Source organism: Puma concolor, chromosome D2 (assembly GCF_028749965.1).
Source record: "Puma concolor isolate L17-30 chromosome D2, mPumCon1.1.hap2, whole genome shotgun sequence".
NCBI lineage: Eukaryota > Metazoa > Chordata > Mammalia > Carnivora > Felidae > Puma > Puma concolor.
Genome location: NC_141677.1, coordinates 22,351,804 through 22,369,415, shown reverse-complemented (window position 1 = coordinate 22,369,415; position 17,612 = coordinate 22,351,804). Strand labels below are relative to the sequence as shown.

The 17,612-nt window shown below is 38.7% G+C and overlaps 1 protein-coding gene across 1 annotated transcript; it reads left to right on the top strand.

Moving 5' to 3' along the window:
* Nucleotides 1-5,962: 5,962 nt before the first annotated feature.
* On the top strand, nucleotides 5,963-17,208 carry MRLN (myoregulin). The gene is given in 5 exon segments (XM_025918457.2): nucleotides 5,963-6,079; nucleotides 10,950-11,003; nucleotides 15,325-15,446; nucleotides 16,982-17,031; nucleotides 17,034-17,208. Coding segments are annotated over 3 exon segments (237 nt in total). The 5' UTR covers nucleotides 5,963-6,079; nucleotides 10,950-11,003; nucleotides 15,325-15,357; the 3' UTR covers nucleotides 17,132-17,208.
* The last annotated feature ends 404 nt before the right edge of the window (nucleotides 17,209-17,612 follow it).

Genomic DNA, 17,612 nt, shown 5'->3' with positions numbered 1-17,612 from the left:
GAGTCTCTTATGGTTTGCCTCCCTCCCTCTCTGTTTGTAACTATTTTTTTCCCCTTCCCTTTCCCCATGGTCTTCTGTTAAGTTTCTCAAGATCCACATATGATTGAAAACATATGATATCTGTCTTTCTCTGACTGATTTATTTCACTTAGCATAATACCCTCCAGTTCTATCCATGTTGTTGCAAATGACAAGATTTTATTGTTTTTCATCACTAAATAGTATTCTATCATATATATATACATATATGTATGTATATATATATATACATATATGTATGTATACATATATGTATATACATATATATATGTACATATATATATATATATATACACCACATATTCTGTATACATTCATCAGTTGATGGACATTCGGGACCTTTCCATAATTTGGCTATTGTTGATAGTGCTGCTATAAACATTGGGTTACATGTGTCCCTATGAATCAGCATTCTATACACCAACATTTTGTAGCAAAGCTTATGAACATATACCTCATAACCTTTTATAGCCATATACATCCTTACAGTACAACTTCTCAATGTGGGCAAAAATTAACACATTCATTAACAGACCAAAATATAGAGAACCTTAAAATTATGCTTAATAATGAAGATCTTAGAGACTCTCTTCAAGCTAACCCATACTAGAAAACAGTTACTGTTGAAATAAAGTTTGTCTGAATGATGTAATCTGGTTAAACACAAATCTATAGTTTTTATAATCCTGAACATCTAGTAGATATAATGCAATTTATTTGATCAGTAAACCTGTATATGTTCAGGAAGAATATACCCAAATAGAATAAGATGTGTGCTTGTATTATACTTAGCTCTAATAACTCAGAGGATGGCTCTTTTTTATTAAACGAACATTATTAAACTAGTCTTGTTTTCCAAATATTTACCTAAATTTTGTAAACTTGAATTCTTAAAACATGTTGTCTTGTTTTTATTAGAATCCTTTTTAAAGTATTAGAAATACAAGGGACAGGATCCTGGATGGCTCAGTCAGTTAAGCATCCAATTTTGGCTCAGGTCATGATCTCACAGTATGAGTTTGAGCTCCACATTGGGCTCTGTGCTGTCAGCATGGAGCCTGCTTCGCATTCTCTGTTCCCCTCTCTGCTCTTCCCCTACTCTCTCTCAAAAATAAATAAACATTAAAAAAACAAAGTATCATAAATACAATTTTCTTAATTTCTGGAAATTTTAGGAATATTTACTTTATGTAAGGGCTTATTTAGTTTTAAACCAATCAAAATAAAGCTCCTTTAAAGGATTTTAGAATCTAATTTGATAATATCATCTGGAAGTAGGAAAACATTACACCTACATAACATACATACATATACACAGATAGGTACAAAAATAGAAGGCTTAGAGCTTCAATTATAAAATTTCAACTCACTGGTTCACATAAGAGAGCTGGCTTTTATCTTTATCCCACTGTTACATTTTTATGGGGATTGAGTTTCTGGCAGATGGGGCAAGTTGAGATTATCTGCTCAACATGAAGGAGGAAGCGTACCCACCAATATTTGTGGAGGAGATCTTTTAAGATTTCCTTTACCCTGATAAGTGATCTTCTGTGCTGTGGACTAAATTTGGGCAAAGGGCATCCAAGTGGCCCTCTGGATGTCTTCAAAGCCCATTAAAGTGGATTAAATATCTAATTGGTTTCCAATTAGTTTTTTTCAGACTCAGGTGTTGCTTTTGGGGTTGTTGAGTCCCTTGAGAACCCTGACAAGGGGAGACCCACCTAAGGCTCCAGTGACTACAGGGGTTAAGGGGCCAGAATGGGAAGGGGGAGGTGAGGCAGGGTAGACAGAGGGGTGGAGGAGGGAAAGGTTTTGAAGGGGAATGGGTCAAACAACTCAAGGGAGTTTAAGGGAAGGTCAGACTTAGTAAAAAGGTGAAAGAAGGAGCTGTGAGGGACAGGAAATGATAGGAAGGAAGAATCTAGGTGAGAGCCAGACTGAGGACTTGTCTCATTTCCCCAACAGGCTACTGAAGTTCCAAGTGGTCTTTAGGAGAATGTGGCCATTACTGAAGAAATTGAACTGAATTATTTCCATAGTGGCAAAGCATATAGAGAGAGGGAGAAGAGGAGGGGAGTGCCAGATAGAGAATTGTTGTTCTGGATCAAATTGTGTCCCCTCTAAAGGTATGTTGATGTCCTGACCCCAGGACCTGTGAATGTGGCCTTATGTAGATTACAGGAGCAGGTGTAATCAAGTTAAGATGAGGTCATTGGGGTGGGCCCTAATCCAATGACTGGGGTCCTTATAAGAGGAGAAGATAGAGACACACAGGCAGAAGGTGACCATGTGGTGACAGAGGCAGAGATTGATGTGTTGCAGCTACAAGCCAGGAAATGCCAAGGATCACCAGCAATCATGCCATGCCAGGATGGGACAAGGAGGAATCTTCTCTTAGAGCCACAGACAGCTTGATTTCAGACTTCCAGCCTCCATGTCTGAGACAAAGAAGGCAGAAAAGACACTACTCCTTGTGTTATTCCTCCAATTCTCCTTGTGCAATCCCAATCCTCCCTCATTGAATTTTCAGTGGAAGAACAGAGGGAACTGCCTTGCAAAATAAACCACCAGAGAAACAGGAAAAACAGAAGCCGTGAAGAAAAGCCAGAAAGCTCTCTTTGCCTGAAATAATCAGTGTGATGCCTTAACGTGTTACAACAGACATGGATCTAGAGCACAGGATCCACTCACTATCGTGGATCCCATATCCCTAGCACACAAAGGGTCTGAGAAGTCAGCACAAGTAGTGGGGTGAAGACAGTTGGGTCCAAGAGGGATTGTCAGCACTCCATATGAGATATGGCACCAGAAAACTATCAAAGAAAAACAAATCCAGATTCAGGTAAGGAGAGACTATATTTGAAAAGACTGTTGTAAGTGGTTGCCAGAGGCTGGGGCTGGGGGAAAGGAAGAGTGGAGAGTTGCTGTTTAAGGGGTATGGAGTTTCAGTTTTACAAGATGAAAACTTTCTGGATGTCTGTTGCCCAACAATGTAAATATACTTAACATTGCTGAGCTGCACACTTAAAATAATTAAGATGGTGAAGTTTATGATGTACAGATTTGACCACAATTTTAAAAATTCTGAAAATTGTTAAAAAGAAGAGGAAAGGCGTAAATGGGGAGGGGCCCTGTTGCAATTCAGAAAACACTCTGACAAGCATCTCAAAGGTCAGGCGGAAAATGGCTTTCTTTTATAAAGAGGAGTAAACAAAGCTAAAAGGACTGCATGTCCACAATTGGGTGAGAGGGTGTGTCATTGGACAATTGATCAGAGAAAGTCTGTGGTCAGCTCATTTTCGGAAGAATTCGTGAAGGAAGGGCTTGTGTTCTCATTCAGATGGGTAAAAGTTCAGGGGCTTGTCTGGAGAGGAGAAGCCTGAATAGAGTTTGGTTAAGACACATTGGTATTTTCTCCAGATTAATCAGTGGTAACAAACAGTTCAGCTGACCATTTATGAGACACGGAATGGGAATTTAGATGGTCTGTGTCTGGCCCTGTTGTAGGTGAACAAGGGAGTTCTAAGTCTTGTTTGAACAAGGCTGGTTTTTTGCAGTAAACCTTTTCCTGGAGCACAGAATGGTGAGGAATTTCTGTTTTCCAGGAGCACAGGATTCAGGTGGAACTCAACATTATCACGCCCTGCACCTGCTCTCGCTCCTCCACCTGACACAAGTTTCTGAGTTGTGAGTGTTTAAAGGAGTGCTCCACCAAAGCTGGCTAGCCCCATCGTCATTCATAAAGCTTCGATAAGTGTGAGCTATTGTTTGCATGTTTCTGGCACCACGCTGAGGACACGATATGCCTTATGTCACTTATTTCTCAAAATAACCTGATTGCATGAGCAGAGGTTTTAGTTACCATTTCAAAGATGAAGAAACTGAGGCACAAGAAGAGTAAATGACACTACTAATGTCACATTGCTAATAGCACATAATTAATATATTTGTTTCCTAGGGCTGCAGAGCAAATGACCATAAACTTGGGGGCTTAAAACAACAGAAATTTATGTCTCAGTTTTGTCCGAAATCCAGGTGAATGCAAGGCTATCCTTTCTCTGAAGTCACTAGGGGAGGATCCTTCCTTGTTTTTTCATAGTTTCTAGTGGTCATCAGCCATTCCTGGTGTTCTGCTGCTTGCAAACAGATCATTCCAGTGCCTGCTTCCTTTGTCACACGGTGTTATCACTGTGTGTCTGTGTCTGAATTTCCCTTTCTGCCTAGGACACCAGTCATTGGGTTAGGGCCCAGTATTATCAACCTTAATCCAGTATGATCTCATCTTAAATTGATTATATGAGGGGTGCCTGGGTGGCTCAGTCGGTTAAGCGCCCGACTTCGGCTCAGTCATGATCTCATGGCTCATAAGTTCGAGCCCTACATCAGGCTCTGTGCTGACAGCTCAGAGCCTGGATCCTGCTTCAGATTCTGTGTCTCTGTCTCTCTTTGCACCTCCCCCACTCACTCTCTGTCTCTCTCTCAAAAATAAACATTAGAAAAAACTTAAAAAAATAAATTGATTATATGAGCAAGGTCCTATTTCTGAAAAAGGCCACATTCACAGATGCTGATAGTTAGGGCTTGAACGTATCTTTTTGAGGGACACAATTCAACCCACACCAGTTAATAAGCAGTGAAGCTGGGGCTCTGTACCACTCCCTAGTCATCTGCAGAGGGGGATCTTCATGCCCCAGGGATCAGTAAAAGTGACCCTTTAGGTGTGTTAATGGAATATTAGAATGTCTATTTCAAAATTTCATCTTTTAAAGGTTCCCACTTGTGTTTTATGATGTGCATAACGTATTTACAATAGTACATGAATGTGTTCTATAAAGATACATATATTCAGTGGGCACTCCAGAATTGTAACTGATCAGTACAGGAAAAAAAATTAAGGCCCTGTACTTGCTGTACTCCCTTTACCCATATACTACTTCTTCTCTCAGCAGTTACCTCAGCAAAATAACACTCCACTAATTGTAGTGAGGTATTTTGATTTCCCATCCCCAGAATTTAGTTGAGAAAGGTTTAGTTTGAAAAAAGAACAGTTACCAGGCTTGAGCCAAGATGACAGGCCCCTAGAACACTTATAAGGCAATTTGACAAGATTTTTTCCCTTTAATTTGTATTCTTCAATATTTCAATAACTTTGTCCAATGATGAGTTTTCTTTTAAAACTTCAGACAGGCAGAGCCAGTGTTTAATATATTTTAGGTCTGAAGGCATGCTGTTAATGATCCCGAGAATTTAGCACCATTGCTAGGGGTGGGGGAGACATATCTTTTTTGGCCTTTTCTGAAATACAGTTTTTCAAGAGGAGAACCCCTACAAACCAGTGACCAGGTTGTGATTGTGCTTTCATTCTTCAGACTCTCAATCTATGAGTTCACTTTTATGATACTATTCCCAGATCCATTCCGCCCCTCCCCCACAAGGCACACACATACATACACTTTTCCAGGAATTGTTTTGGGTTCCTAAGGGGGAGAGACTGATATGCTTACAGATAAGCAAATCTCATAATGATAATGTGCACTTGAAAATCCATTTGTTTATGTATTTTCAAAACAGGGGGAAGTCAAAGTAAACAAGGCAAAACGTAGAAATTTGAAAGGGCATTCAGATATCCATGGAAAAGAATAGCTCAGAAGAACAAAGGACAGCGTAACATTAAATGAGTCATTGTGCTTTCCAAGAGAGTAAGACGTTATTTTTGTTAGTTATTGTTTAATTCTTAGAACATTTGACATAAGGGTCTATTGATTGCTGGGGTCGGGGAGCTGCTCCCCTCTCATGGTTTGTTCCGGCTCTTATGTGGGCCTAAGTGTATTTTTGTTATAAGTTATCCACCTGTGCCTGTCAGTTCCTTCCCATTTGCCTCCTCCCGTGACAGTTTGGCTCATGTTTCTTCATAAAGCTCTAAGCCAGTTATTAATAACAGCCCAGTGGGCCTTCTGATCCACCTAAGAGCATATGGTGTTTTTCACAAAAGAGAGATCATCTCCTTGACTTTGGACTTCACCTATTGAGACCCTGTACAGTAAGTTTTACGGCATTGGAAAATGTTGATGTAGGAGGGAAGTTTAGTGTAACCCCTGTTTGCTTCTCATAGGGGGACAATACAGAAAGCTAAAACTGGGACTCCTAAAGACCATTTCCCCTCACTGTGTTTCAACAGCTCTCCAATTTTTGGACAGCTTGTTGTAGATTAATGAATTAGAATTGTATTCCTCTCATTTCCTTCTGGCTAAAAAAAGGCAGGGCGAGAAGCAAGGGATTAATAATTCCTAAATTATTCGACCACACCTTGTGATATGTTTGGTATTCCTATAGCTCCAGTGGTTTCGAAGAGGAACCTCACATATGGGAAGTGTGTGCAAGGGAGAGCTGGACGGGAGACATGGGTCTTGTCATTTTCCCATGTTTCAGATTTGGTTCAGACACGGCACCTGTCTTGTTCCAGCGATTCATTGCCTTCTTGTTTTAGCCAAATGCTTTGTCTTTGCAGCCTCCTTTATAATGGTTGCTTCTGAGAGTCCTGAAAAGTAGGTCACGGTGTTTTCTGTCTGGAAAAGGAGGACCTTGAAGCTCAGAAAGGCCAATGCCCTTCTCAGTCCTTGTGTGCTGACCTGAAACCGGACAATCCAGTCATTCTTCAGGACCACGGACTAATATAGTTTCTTGTTTTGGTTACATATTTTCAGTGTCCTTGAACATGTGTATCAGGCTTCTAAATAAAATGTGTAAAGAAGACATAAGAGTGAATTGGAAGGAGGCAGATGATGGCCTGGTGTTGAACCCTGGCTTGGATCGCTGACAAATTGTGTGAGCTTAAGCAAGTACTCAACCTCTCTGAGCCTCAGTTTCCTCATTCATAAAATGAGAGTCATAACTTCTTTTATAAGGGAGTGGGGTTTACTCGTAATGTATATAAATGGCCAAGTATTATAACATTATTTATGAAATCCCTCATTTGAATTTGTCCTGAATCTTCTTTATATCTCTTGTTTGTTTCAAATTCAGGTCTAGGGCCCCCAGTGTGGTCTTTGGTGGGAAATACTAATCTAAATGGTAGAGACAATAATTTGTTTTTACTGCTTTTAAGGACTTCATCTTTAGGATGGGTAAGCCATGTGAATGTTGAAGATGGCATATGGTTAGCTGTTAGGGACATTAGGCTCTAGCTAAGATCAATGATGGCAACAAACCTCCCCAAACAACCTCACAGTGTAGGCTATTATTTCCATAAACTTACCTGCTCTACATTAACCAGCATTCTAAAAATTTTCCTTTGGTTATGTACTTCTGTGGTCTGAAGGGACCAGTTCTTCCCCATTGCTAGATGGGGAATGACTAGATCTCATCTAGTCATTCTGTGACTAGATGAGACAGAAAGAAAGGTTGTCTCAAAGAGTACCTGCTTCCCAAAGTGTTCCCCTGTAACTCAGGATATGAGGTTTCTTTCCTCTATGGACTTTCATTATGCACAAGTTTATTTCATTCCTATTGTGTGCAAGACATGGAGCCAGGTTACAATGCTTCAATGACCTCTGACGGTACTAGAAGAAAGAAGTCATTTCACGAGTGATTCTGCTACCAGTCAGAATGGGCTTGTTTCATGGGACATGAAAAGTACAGGCAGAATACAGACAGGGCCCAGACTCCACAGGGCCTTCACATGCAAAACTGATTCACCAAAAACAGGCATTATTGGTTGTACATCCCCTTGGAAGTCTGTACATTCTTGGAAAGCGATTCAGAGGCTTTCAGGGCTCCTCCTTGGGTTCAACTTCTAAGTAATGAGCTGGAAAGGCATAGAAGAGTCGCACCTTAAAGTTGCATTTCATCCTCACCCCTCTACCCCCCACCTCCCTGATCACTTCTTAACTCAGCACCTATTTTGCTCTCAGGTCTGTGCTAAATGCTGGAAATATAATTCTGCCTTAAAAAAGGCCACAGACTTTCATTTAACTTGAAATTCTGTTCTCCAACCTAGCCATCTACCTTCTCAGCTAAACTGGACTCCGAAAAGCACTTAGCTGGTTTCTGAAATCAAATCTGTACCTTAATGAATAAAAAATTGCCACCAGTGAATTTATGCAGAGTGTGTGTTGCAGGCCAAGAAAGTAGTTTGAAAGGTTTTGCCAGATGCTTTTTAGAACTCCCACAGGCGCAGACATTCTCCACTCTCCTCCACTTGCCAGCCCCCGACTCGGAGCGGCACTGCTTTGGCTCTATGAATTCTGCAGGTGAAAAACACAGACCTAACAAACAGACATCCCCGGTCTCACTCCTGCTTCCTCACATCATGGCAGGACACACATTGGATGCACTGCTGTGCTGGGGCTTCCTGCTGAAACGGTGCAGGGCTGACCCCCAGCCAGGCTCTGAGCAGTTCATCGAGCCTGGTAAGTGTGCTCTGCAGCAGTGATTAATGCAGAGGGTTGGGGAACTTGGCAGGAAGAAGGTTGATAACATTTTGATTATTTTGGTTCCAGAAGATTTCTTCATATTAAATGCCTGTAACTGGGCAATTTATGTCTTCTTAGGGGCCATGCACAATCTCCTATTTGGGGCAGGAATGTGGCAGTGGGAAATCTCAACCTTCAGAAGTCTTGTAATGGATGATTAGCAAGAGATGTTGGTTCGTGTGTAGAAAAATAGCTCATTTTAGGGCCAAGATACGTACTTCAAACATTTGAGGAATGGTCATGGATTGCCCAGGAAGGCCCAAACCTCACAGATCTGGGAATCCCACCTGCTCCCACCCCACTGGGGATGAGGTGGACCATCGTGAGTGCTGCCAGGCAAGCCAGCACCCTGCTGCCCACTTGTCTGCACACCTGCCTCAATTTCCTGGGCCTTTCCTGTCTAGGTCCTTTGGTTTCCTCTCATTCATCTGAGTCACTCTTCTCTGTTCCCTGTAGTTGGGCTGCGGGGAAGTGGCCATTTTCTGATTCTGCTGCTTCACTGTAATAACCTCTACTGTATCAAGTGTGAGGTGGCATGCTGGGCTCTTGGCTTACCTTTTTACCAGTCCTGAGATACTGCAGTGGCTAAAGCTTTGGAGCCAAACAGACCTTCATCCAAATATCTGGTTGTCCCTGGTGTGTGATCTTGAGTAGTTTATTTAACCTCTCTGCTCTTCAGTTTCCCTAAGGTAATAGGAGTGCTAATTACTCACGATATAAGGTTTTATGAGATTTAAATCAAAGCATTTGCAGGCCCTTCCTAACAATAGTTAGATAGTTACAAATAAAATCCTTTTAACTCCCTGCAAGACAGATGTTATCTCTGCTCTCCAGATAAGGTAGATGAGGTTAATGCCAGGTCCAAGGCTACAAGGTAATACTAGCCAGAACCAGGATCTAAAACCAGTTCCGTCTGGCTCTAAAACCTATGCTCTCTCTTCGCTCTCCTCTGTTGACTGACCATCTGTGACAAAATGTACTTTTTTTTTTTTTTTTCAATCGAAGTCCACTTTGTCAAGTTCTGGCCTCATGAGTCTGACCTGCCAAGTGTTCCAGTTTTCACTTGTGACTTACTTTGTTTTAGACTCTCTGGTCTTACCTTGGCCTGTATCAAAGAATTTCGGAGGTAATGAAGGTAGAACCTCTCTAAGTGGCCAAGTCTGGTGAAATGCAGAATCCAATTTATCTCAAATGTCAGAAAACTGCTGAGACAATTATGATAGTACTTCTTAACAAAAGTATCTGTGGAGCCTCAGGCAAGCTGCTGTACTTCCTGTACTTCTCTGGGCCTCGTTTGTCCAAGGGGAAGTTTACGAAATTTCAGAAATCTCTTCCAGTGCCAACATTTCCACGCATATTTCAGGCCTTTATCTACTATTGTTTTTCTTAGCTGGAAAGAGAAAAATCTGTTGGAAATCCTGTCTTAATCAGGAAACAAGGAACAACAATCGTGCCTGCAAACATTTAAGTGTAAATCCATATGCCGCTTATTATGATTCTCATTCAACAAGCTTTGTCTCATACAAGACTCATCATTGCTGAATTAATTTCTCAGATTTGTGTTCAGTTTCCTTTCTTACATGATTCAGCTTTGGGCAGAATCTAATTGAGCCTTACCTAGTTCAGAAAATGCAACTTGAACACAAATTTTAGAAACTTACCTAACACACAAAATCCATTTGGCTAGGCCTGAGTTTTTAGTTAACTTCTGAATGACTCAAATTTGACGAGTTGCTTGCCACACCAACATCCATTTCTGGAGTCTTAAAGGGGCAAATCTCCATTATGCTGTAGAAACGGTAGCCATCCCAACAAGTCATTCCTATCCTAAAATCCCATATTGTTGGTGCCACATTTTTGTTGCCTTCCAACAACTTGACTTGGTTCCCTAATTACAAGCAAAAAACAAATACAGAAGCAAAAACACTAGCAAGACATAGCTCCCATATGACTTATCAAGTTTCTAAAAGATAATTTTATTGAACATAAGTTTTATGAGAAAGATATTTTCCATTTAGAGACAAACAGAAGGCACCCAACTTTGAGATTTTATTTTTAAAATATTTTCGGGAAAGGTACACTTAATATATGTGTTTTTCTTATTGTAGTTGTCATTTAAACAAAGTGAATTTTCAGTCTTCTGAAAAAGCCTCTACTTTACGTGCAGTTTTTAAATCGTTATTTGTTGAAAATGAATTGGTGTCATATACTACAAGGCACTGGGATCCAGGGTGGGTAACGTCATCTTCACTTGCTAGAAAGCCAGCAACAGCCTATGGGGTGGTCTATGCAAACAAATGAATATAATACAGGGTAGTGAAGTGCAATGTCATAGACAACCTGTCTTAAATTCTGCCTGAGGAAGTCAGGATGGATCACAGAGGGGGTTATGCTGGGTTTCAAAGGATGAGTAAACGTGTCATGGTTTTGTGTGTTTAGGTGTTTAAGGAGAAACTGAGAAGAATGATTCATTCAAAGGATACCATCTAGGAGGTAATATGCTAGAATATAATTAATAATAGTTATCACTGCTTGTTATGTGTACTTGCCAGGCATAAGTATCATCTCATTTCATTCTCATACTGCCCTAAGAAATAGGTACTATTATTTTCATCCCCTTTTTATAGAAGGGCTAACTAAGGCACAGAGTTCATATAATTTGTCCAAGGTCTCATGGTAAGTAGCAGATTTGAGTGAAACCCCATCAGTCTGATTTCAGACGCATCTCTCAACCACTATGGCCTGAAAACATTCTTGTTATTTCTTTGTATAGCTAATGTTAAGGAGGTCATGGGGAAACGCTTGTCAGTCACAAGTTGATCAGTGTGTAGATAGCAAAGTAATAATAAACAAGAATAAAATTGCAAATAAGAGAGCTAATAAAATAGGTTTAAAAACCTCTGCTTTCAGCAAACCTGGTTGCTAGACAGTAAGATCACATTGGTAGTCTGTGAGTGTCCCGCTTACAAAGACCAGATTATTTTGATGTGAATAAATGAACAACTGGCTGTTGTATAGATATCCTGGCAAGTTCAGGGTTCTCATTCTCAGAATTGCAAGACTGTCCAACCCATTATTCGACCAGCAGTTCACATACACAGAAAGGAGCCAGGACCAAAGAGGAAGAGTAGTTATTAATAATTACGTGTGGGTATTTCCGTTTCAGTATGGTCAATTTCTATTGTAATACATATCTTTTCGAAAGTAACTTTTCTTTCTTTTTTATTTTTTAATGTTTATTTATTTTGAAAGAGAGAGACAAAGAGAGTATGAGCAGGAGAGGGGCAGATAGAGAGGGGGAGAGAGAGAATCCCAGGCAGGCTCCACGATGTCAGCACAGAGCCTGGATGCAGGGCTCAAACCCACCAACTGTGAGATTGTGACCTGAGCTGAAATGAAAAGTTGGCTGCTCAACTGACTGAGCCACCTTGTGCCCCTCAAAAGTAACTCTTCATTTGAAAACACTAACAAATCTATGTAGTTGAAAGATGGTGCCATCTGGGGACTAGAGTCCTGGCTTAGTAGAATCTAGGATCCAGCACAGAATACTGCGTGGCCTTGGATAGTCGCTACATCTCCTAATAGCACATAATCACAGCATGGCACATGCTAGACCCTCAATAAATAGTAATTATTGTATTTTACTTAAGTGACCTATTAAATAAAAATGGACAGATTTCCATTATTTGTCATTTTTCAACATGTATCTCCAGGGAACTTTGGTCAATATTGACCATTAGATACTGATGGAAACATGAGTAGGATTAGCAAATTCTTGTCAAAAAAGGAAATATTTTTGAAACATGACTGAAGAGTTTAAGACTATAAACTTTAATCCAATGAAAAGTGTTTTTCTTTTGATTGAAAATGAGACTTTCCAAAGTATGTTCTGTTCTTTGTCTTGATCAAGAATCCATGCCTAATAAGGGGAAATAGTAGAGGTTGGAAGAAGTTGAAAAAATGGTGAGCCTTACTGGAGGGCCAAGCCATTTAGCAAATGCATTCTTCTTGTGGTCATAGAAGTCAGAGTTGATTTGAGAAGCCCCATTTTATTTAAAAACAAGACTATAAAGGTTTTAAAGGCAAGAGCGTACAAGCTGATGGCAGGGTGAAGAACAAGGAATACAGTGAAATTCAACTTCCAGAGACCAAAGTTTGTTGTTACTCTTCATTTGTCTAACTTACTTTGTGGGATACCACTTTTCAACCATTCAGTAAACAATGAACAGGTCAATTTGAATTAGATTATTTGAACTATTAGTGGGGTCAGAAGATAAAATAAATACAAGTTTAAAAAACTAGATAACAGAGTATTTTCAGTACAACATTCTATAAAATAATAAATTGATTCCCACTTCCTTCTGGAAATAGGGAAAAGAAAGGTAGGTAGAGGCATTCAAATGAGACGATAAATAATTTGGAGTCATCTGAAATTTCAACATGAAATATATTTGGCCCAGAATAATCTTGGATGTCTTACATCAGAAATTGGAGGTGATATTATTTTAATTATGATTTTTAAATATCACGTTCAAGATAGGACCATGGTCTTGAGATAGTCACATTCAATATGTTATAGCATACTTCTAGAAGTGTCCTAATTTGTTTGAAATTTGTATTTTGGGTGCATGTTATAGCCAATAAAAAACACTAGCAATCACTTTTTTCCTCCTGAAAGTTGCTGCTGTTAAATAGTTTTTCCCCCAAAAGGAATGTCCCTCCAATCCTGGAGAAAAAAAACATCTGATTATGAAGCTTCTAGGTAAGTAAGAACCAATTAGGCAAAATGTAAATCAAAGAGTAGTTACACTCATAGTTTTAATCCACAGTAAAATCTGAGTGCATCAGTAAACTTGCGATGTTACAAATCTGCATCCTTCCACTGATTTAGATCTTGAAACAGATCTATCATCAAGCAGAAGAACCAAACAGGAAATGCCCATATTCCTGTTTATCATGAGCACTTTGAGACAAGAACATGTTCTTTAGCCACAGACTTAGAATGAACTCAAGGAAAATTAAGTTTGTCAGTGAAGCATTTTAATTAAAAATATCTTATTTGTACTTTTTCACGTAAGTTGCATATTGTCATTAAAATGTTTCACTGATCTAATTTTCCCAAGTTCATACTTGTTTAAGTGATTGTTTTGACAAAAAATCAGTATACATTACTTTTCATTATATGGACAAGGAAGAAGACTGGCAGTTTTGAAACTACTTTCCTTATTTTCTAAGGGAAGCAACATCCTTTTAAAGGAAAATGTGAGAAATGGAAAAAGCACGGATAAAAAATCACATAGAGTCCTTCCTTCCAAACACAGGCTCTGTGATCATTTATAGATCTTTCTCGGTTTTCTTTTCTTTTCTTTTTAAATATTTCACTTGTGAAGTCTAACATACATATAGAAAAGCACATAAAACTTACATGTACTGTTTGTCAAGTGGTTAAAAATTGATTGCCAGTGTAACCGCCACACAGGGCAAGAAATGAAATGGTGCTGGATGTGTCTCATCCGGCCACAACTCCCCACCCCCCGTCACTGACCACTATCCTGATTTATGCTAGCCAATCCCTTGCTTTTCTTGATAAATTTACCTCCAACACTGTTGCCATCTGCATATGCACCCCTAAACTGTGCACTTTTAGCTGTTTCTTTGCTTTATGTAAGTATCTGTACACTGTGTATTTCTTTGGTGCCTTGCTTTTTAAAACTTCAATATTGTGATTGTAAAATTACCCCTGCTGTTGTATTAGTTGTAGCTTAATTTTCATAATTGAATAATATTCCATTATATGAATTTATCTATTTATGTACTAATGGGCATTTGGGTTATTTCTAAGTGGAGAATATTATGAACAATATTTGGATCTGTGTCCCGGTGCAGGATAACCATGCCTAGGGTATATTTCTAGGAGTGTAATGGGTGGTCATAAGGTATGGCTTTTAATGTTATTTAAATATTTAAACATAATTTTCTAAGTAGCATTTTTATTATCTCATAGTTGCAATAACCATCATTTCATTGGATACATAATCTTTCATTTGTGCCTAAATTTTACAGCCTGGTCTTTTGTAATAAATGTACTCCTCCACTTTCTAACTTGCTCATAAAAGTAATACAAAGTCTGAAAACTTATAGAATTTATAGCAGACACACAAGTGCATGGGTTATGGTCTTACATAAACAGTTGTCATAGAAGATACTGAAACAAATATATTTAAAATAATTTTTAGGGAAGTTTTTAATTGAGTGGTGTTTGACGTATAACACTGCATACATGAGGTGTACCACATATTGATTTGATACATTTAAATTGCAGTATGATTGCCGTAGTAGTAATAGCTAACACCTTTATCACATCACATAATTATCATTTCTTCTAGTATTGAAAACAATTAAAACCTGGTCTCTTAGCAAGTTTAATGTTTATACTATAGTTTTATTGTCCATAATCACTGTACTGTGTTTTAGGTTTCCGAACTTACTTAGTAGTTCCAAGTATATATCTTTAAACATCTCTCCCATTCTGCCACCCCCTGAGAATTGTTGTTTAAAAAGTATGGTGAATGTTTGCCCTTCCAGGAAAATCCTAGAATTCGCTTAACCTTTCTGTTAAAGGTTCAGTTTTTAGCTGTACAATTCTGTGATAAATTAGACTTCAACTGTCATATTTTCCAAAGTCCACTCTTTGAGCTCTCCTTCCTGACTTCTTTGAGAGTAATTTTAGAGTTTCTCCAAGTAGGCTCCCTGGTCCTCCACTTCATACACAACCTCACTATCCAATAAAACCTTTTAATGTGCTTTGACACAGGAACCAAGGTTGCTAAGAGACCACCTGTGCTGAATGCACTTTGTTCTAGCAAAAGCTTATGGAGAGAAAACCAAGGAGCTGTGTTATCTACCACTACCTGGGATTAAGTCAGATGAGAAAGGGTTTCTACTCACTCTTCAGTCCCCACCAGCTGTCTGGTCTTTCTCTCACTTCCTATTTTGGTCTCTTGCTGTTGTTGAAGGAAATTCAAGGTGCCCCTAAGAACACAGATTAAAGAAATACAAGCTTGGGGCTATGGCTATAGGAGGGAAGGAAAGGCATTTTGTAAATCCATATATTACTCTCACCCTTTGTTTCTGAAACATAGGCAAAAGGAATTGTTGAATGTCGGGGAAATTCTAGGTGTTTACTTTGCTAGTGACTGCTGTGTAATTTGGAGCATGCCATTCCCTCCTCCAGGAATGGGGCTGGTTACTACAGAAATTAACCAAGGCTGCTACGATGGAAGAAGGTAACACTGCACAAACCTCATTTATCCACCGCCCCCCCTCATTCTCTCTTGCAACTCAACCTGTCTTTTGTTTTTTTAGTAAAAATAGTAAAAAATATTTTCCTACTCCAATATTGCCACTTTAAAAAATTTTTTTTAAGTTTATTTATTTATTTTGAGAGAGACAGAGACAGCATGAATTAGGGAGGAGAGAAGAGAGAGGGAGAGAGAAGTCCCAAGCAGGCTCCATGCTGTCAGCATAGAGCCGGATGCAGGGCTTGAACTCACGAACAGTGAGAACATGACCTGAGCAGATACCAAGAGTGGGATGCTTAACCAACTGAACCACCCAGGTGCCTCCCCAATATTGCAACTTTCAAAAACTTTTAAGTTGAGTATATAAAAGGAACTTTGATGCAAGGCTTTGAAAATTACTTCATTTATTTGACCTTGCATTCCTGAAAAAGGAGTTCAGAATGGTTCTAAACTCCCTACCTGACAGGCATTTGGTAAGATGTTCCAACAGTGTGCTAAACAGAGAGCATGTTAATGCCTTTTAAAATTCCATAATACTTTTTGGAAAGCATTTTAAAGTAAAATACTTTATTTTTAAAAATTATTTGGATAACACAGAAATGTAGAGGAAATTAAATGTTTGGTGTTTTATTAAGTGACCAAAATAATGAGAGAGAGGATCTTGAGGAAAGATCAAGAAAATTAAAAAGACCTTTTGCTGTTTAATTAAAAAAAAAATTTATCATCTACCTTTTTGCATGTGTCCAAATTCTCATTTCCCTTTAATACAGTCCATACAAGTTGGAAGAATGGCAATTTCACCAATGCCAATATAAATGATTGTAAATAACTTTGCAGAGAAGATTTCATGACTAGACTACTGATAACATGACAAGAGAGTGGTCATTCTGATAGCTCCTTGAGCTGTTTCTTTTTAGAAAGAAAGGCATGCTTTCCATGTAGAAAAATGTATGATTATGATATAAAATGGCCAAAATGAGTGGATGGAAAATATTTTAATTCATTAGGGAGCAAAGTATTTTAATTTATTAGTGGGTTACAGATGTGTATGGATGTTTCCTCATTACTATTTTTTTACAGTGCAAATATTCAATTGACTTTAAAGGATCAAGATTATAAATATATTTATTGGAGGATATTTTTCTCTTTCTTTCCCCTAGGGAGCAAGAGCAGCCTGGATATGACGTGTAAAAACTGGATATTAATGTCTACTACTCCTCCCACAATCTGGAGGATGAAATTGTTGGAAGACTCCTAAAATTTTTATTTGTTATCTTTGTTGACTTTATGTCTATTATATATGTTGTTATAACTTCCTAGAGAGCCTACTTTCCTTACTTTACACTTAAATTTCACATTAATTTTGGTGAATAAAAATTTGGAGTTTAATATGTTGAGTGATTTTGATCTCCAATTGTTTTAGAAGCCAATAGGACATTACAATAAAAATAATACTGTGTATTGTTTACTACCTTAAGGTTTATAAAACATCATAAAAATTACATGGAGGTATTTTTTTTCTAAAAACCTATATTACTGAGTCATCAAACTTCTTGATTTTTTTTAAATATGCAATTTATTGTCAAATTGGTTTCCAGACAACACCCAGTGCTCATCCTAAAAGGTGCCCTCCTCAATACCCATCACCTACCCTTCTCTCCCTCCCACCCCCCATCAACCCTCAGATTGTCCTCAGTTTTTAATAGTCTCTTATGGTTTGGCTCCCTCCCTCTCTAACCTTTTTTTTTTTTTTCCTTCCCCTCCTGCATGGTCTTCTGTTAAGTTTCTCAGGATCCACGTA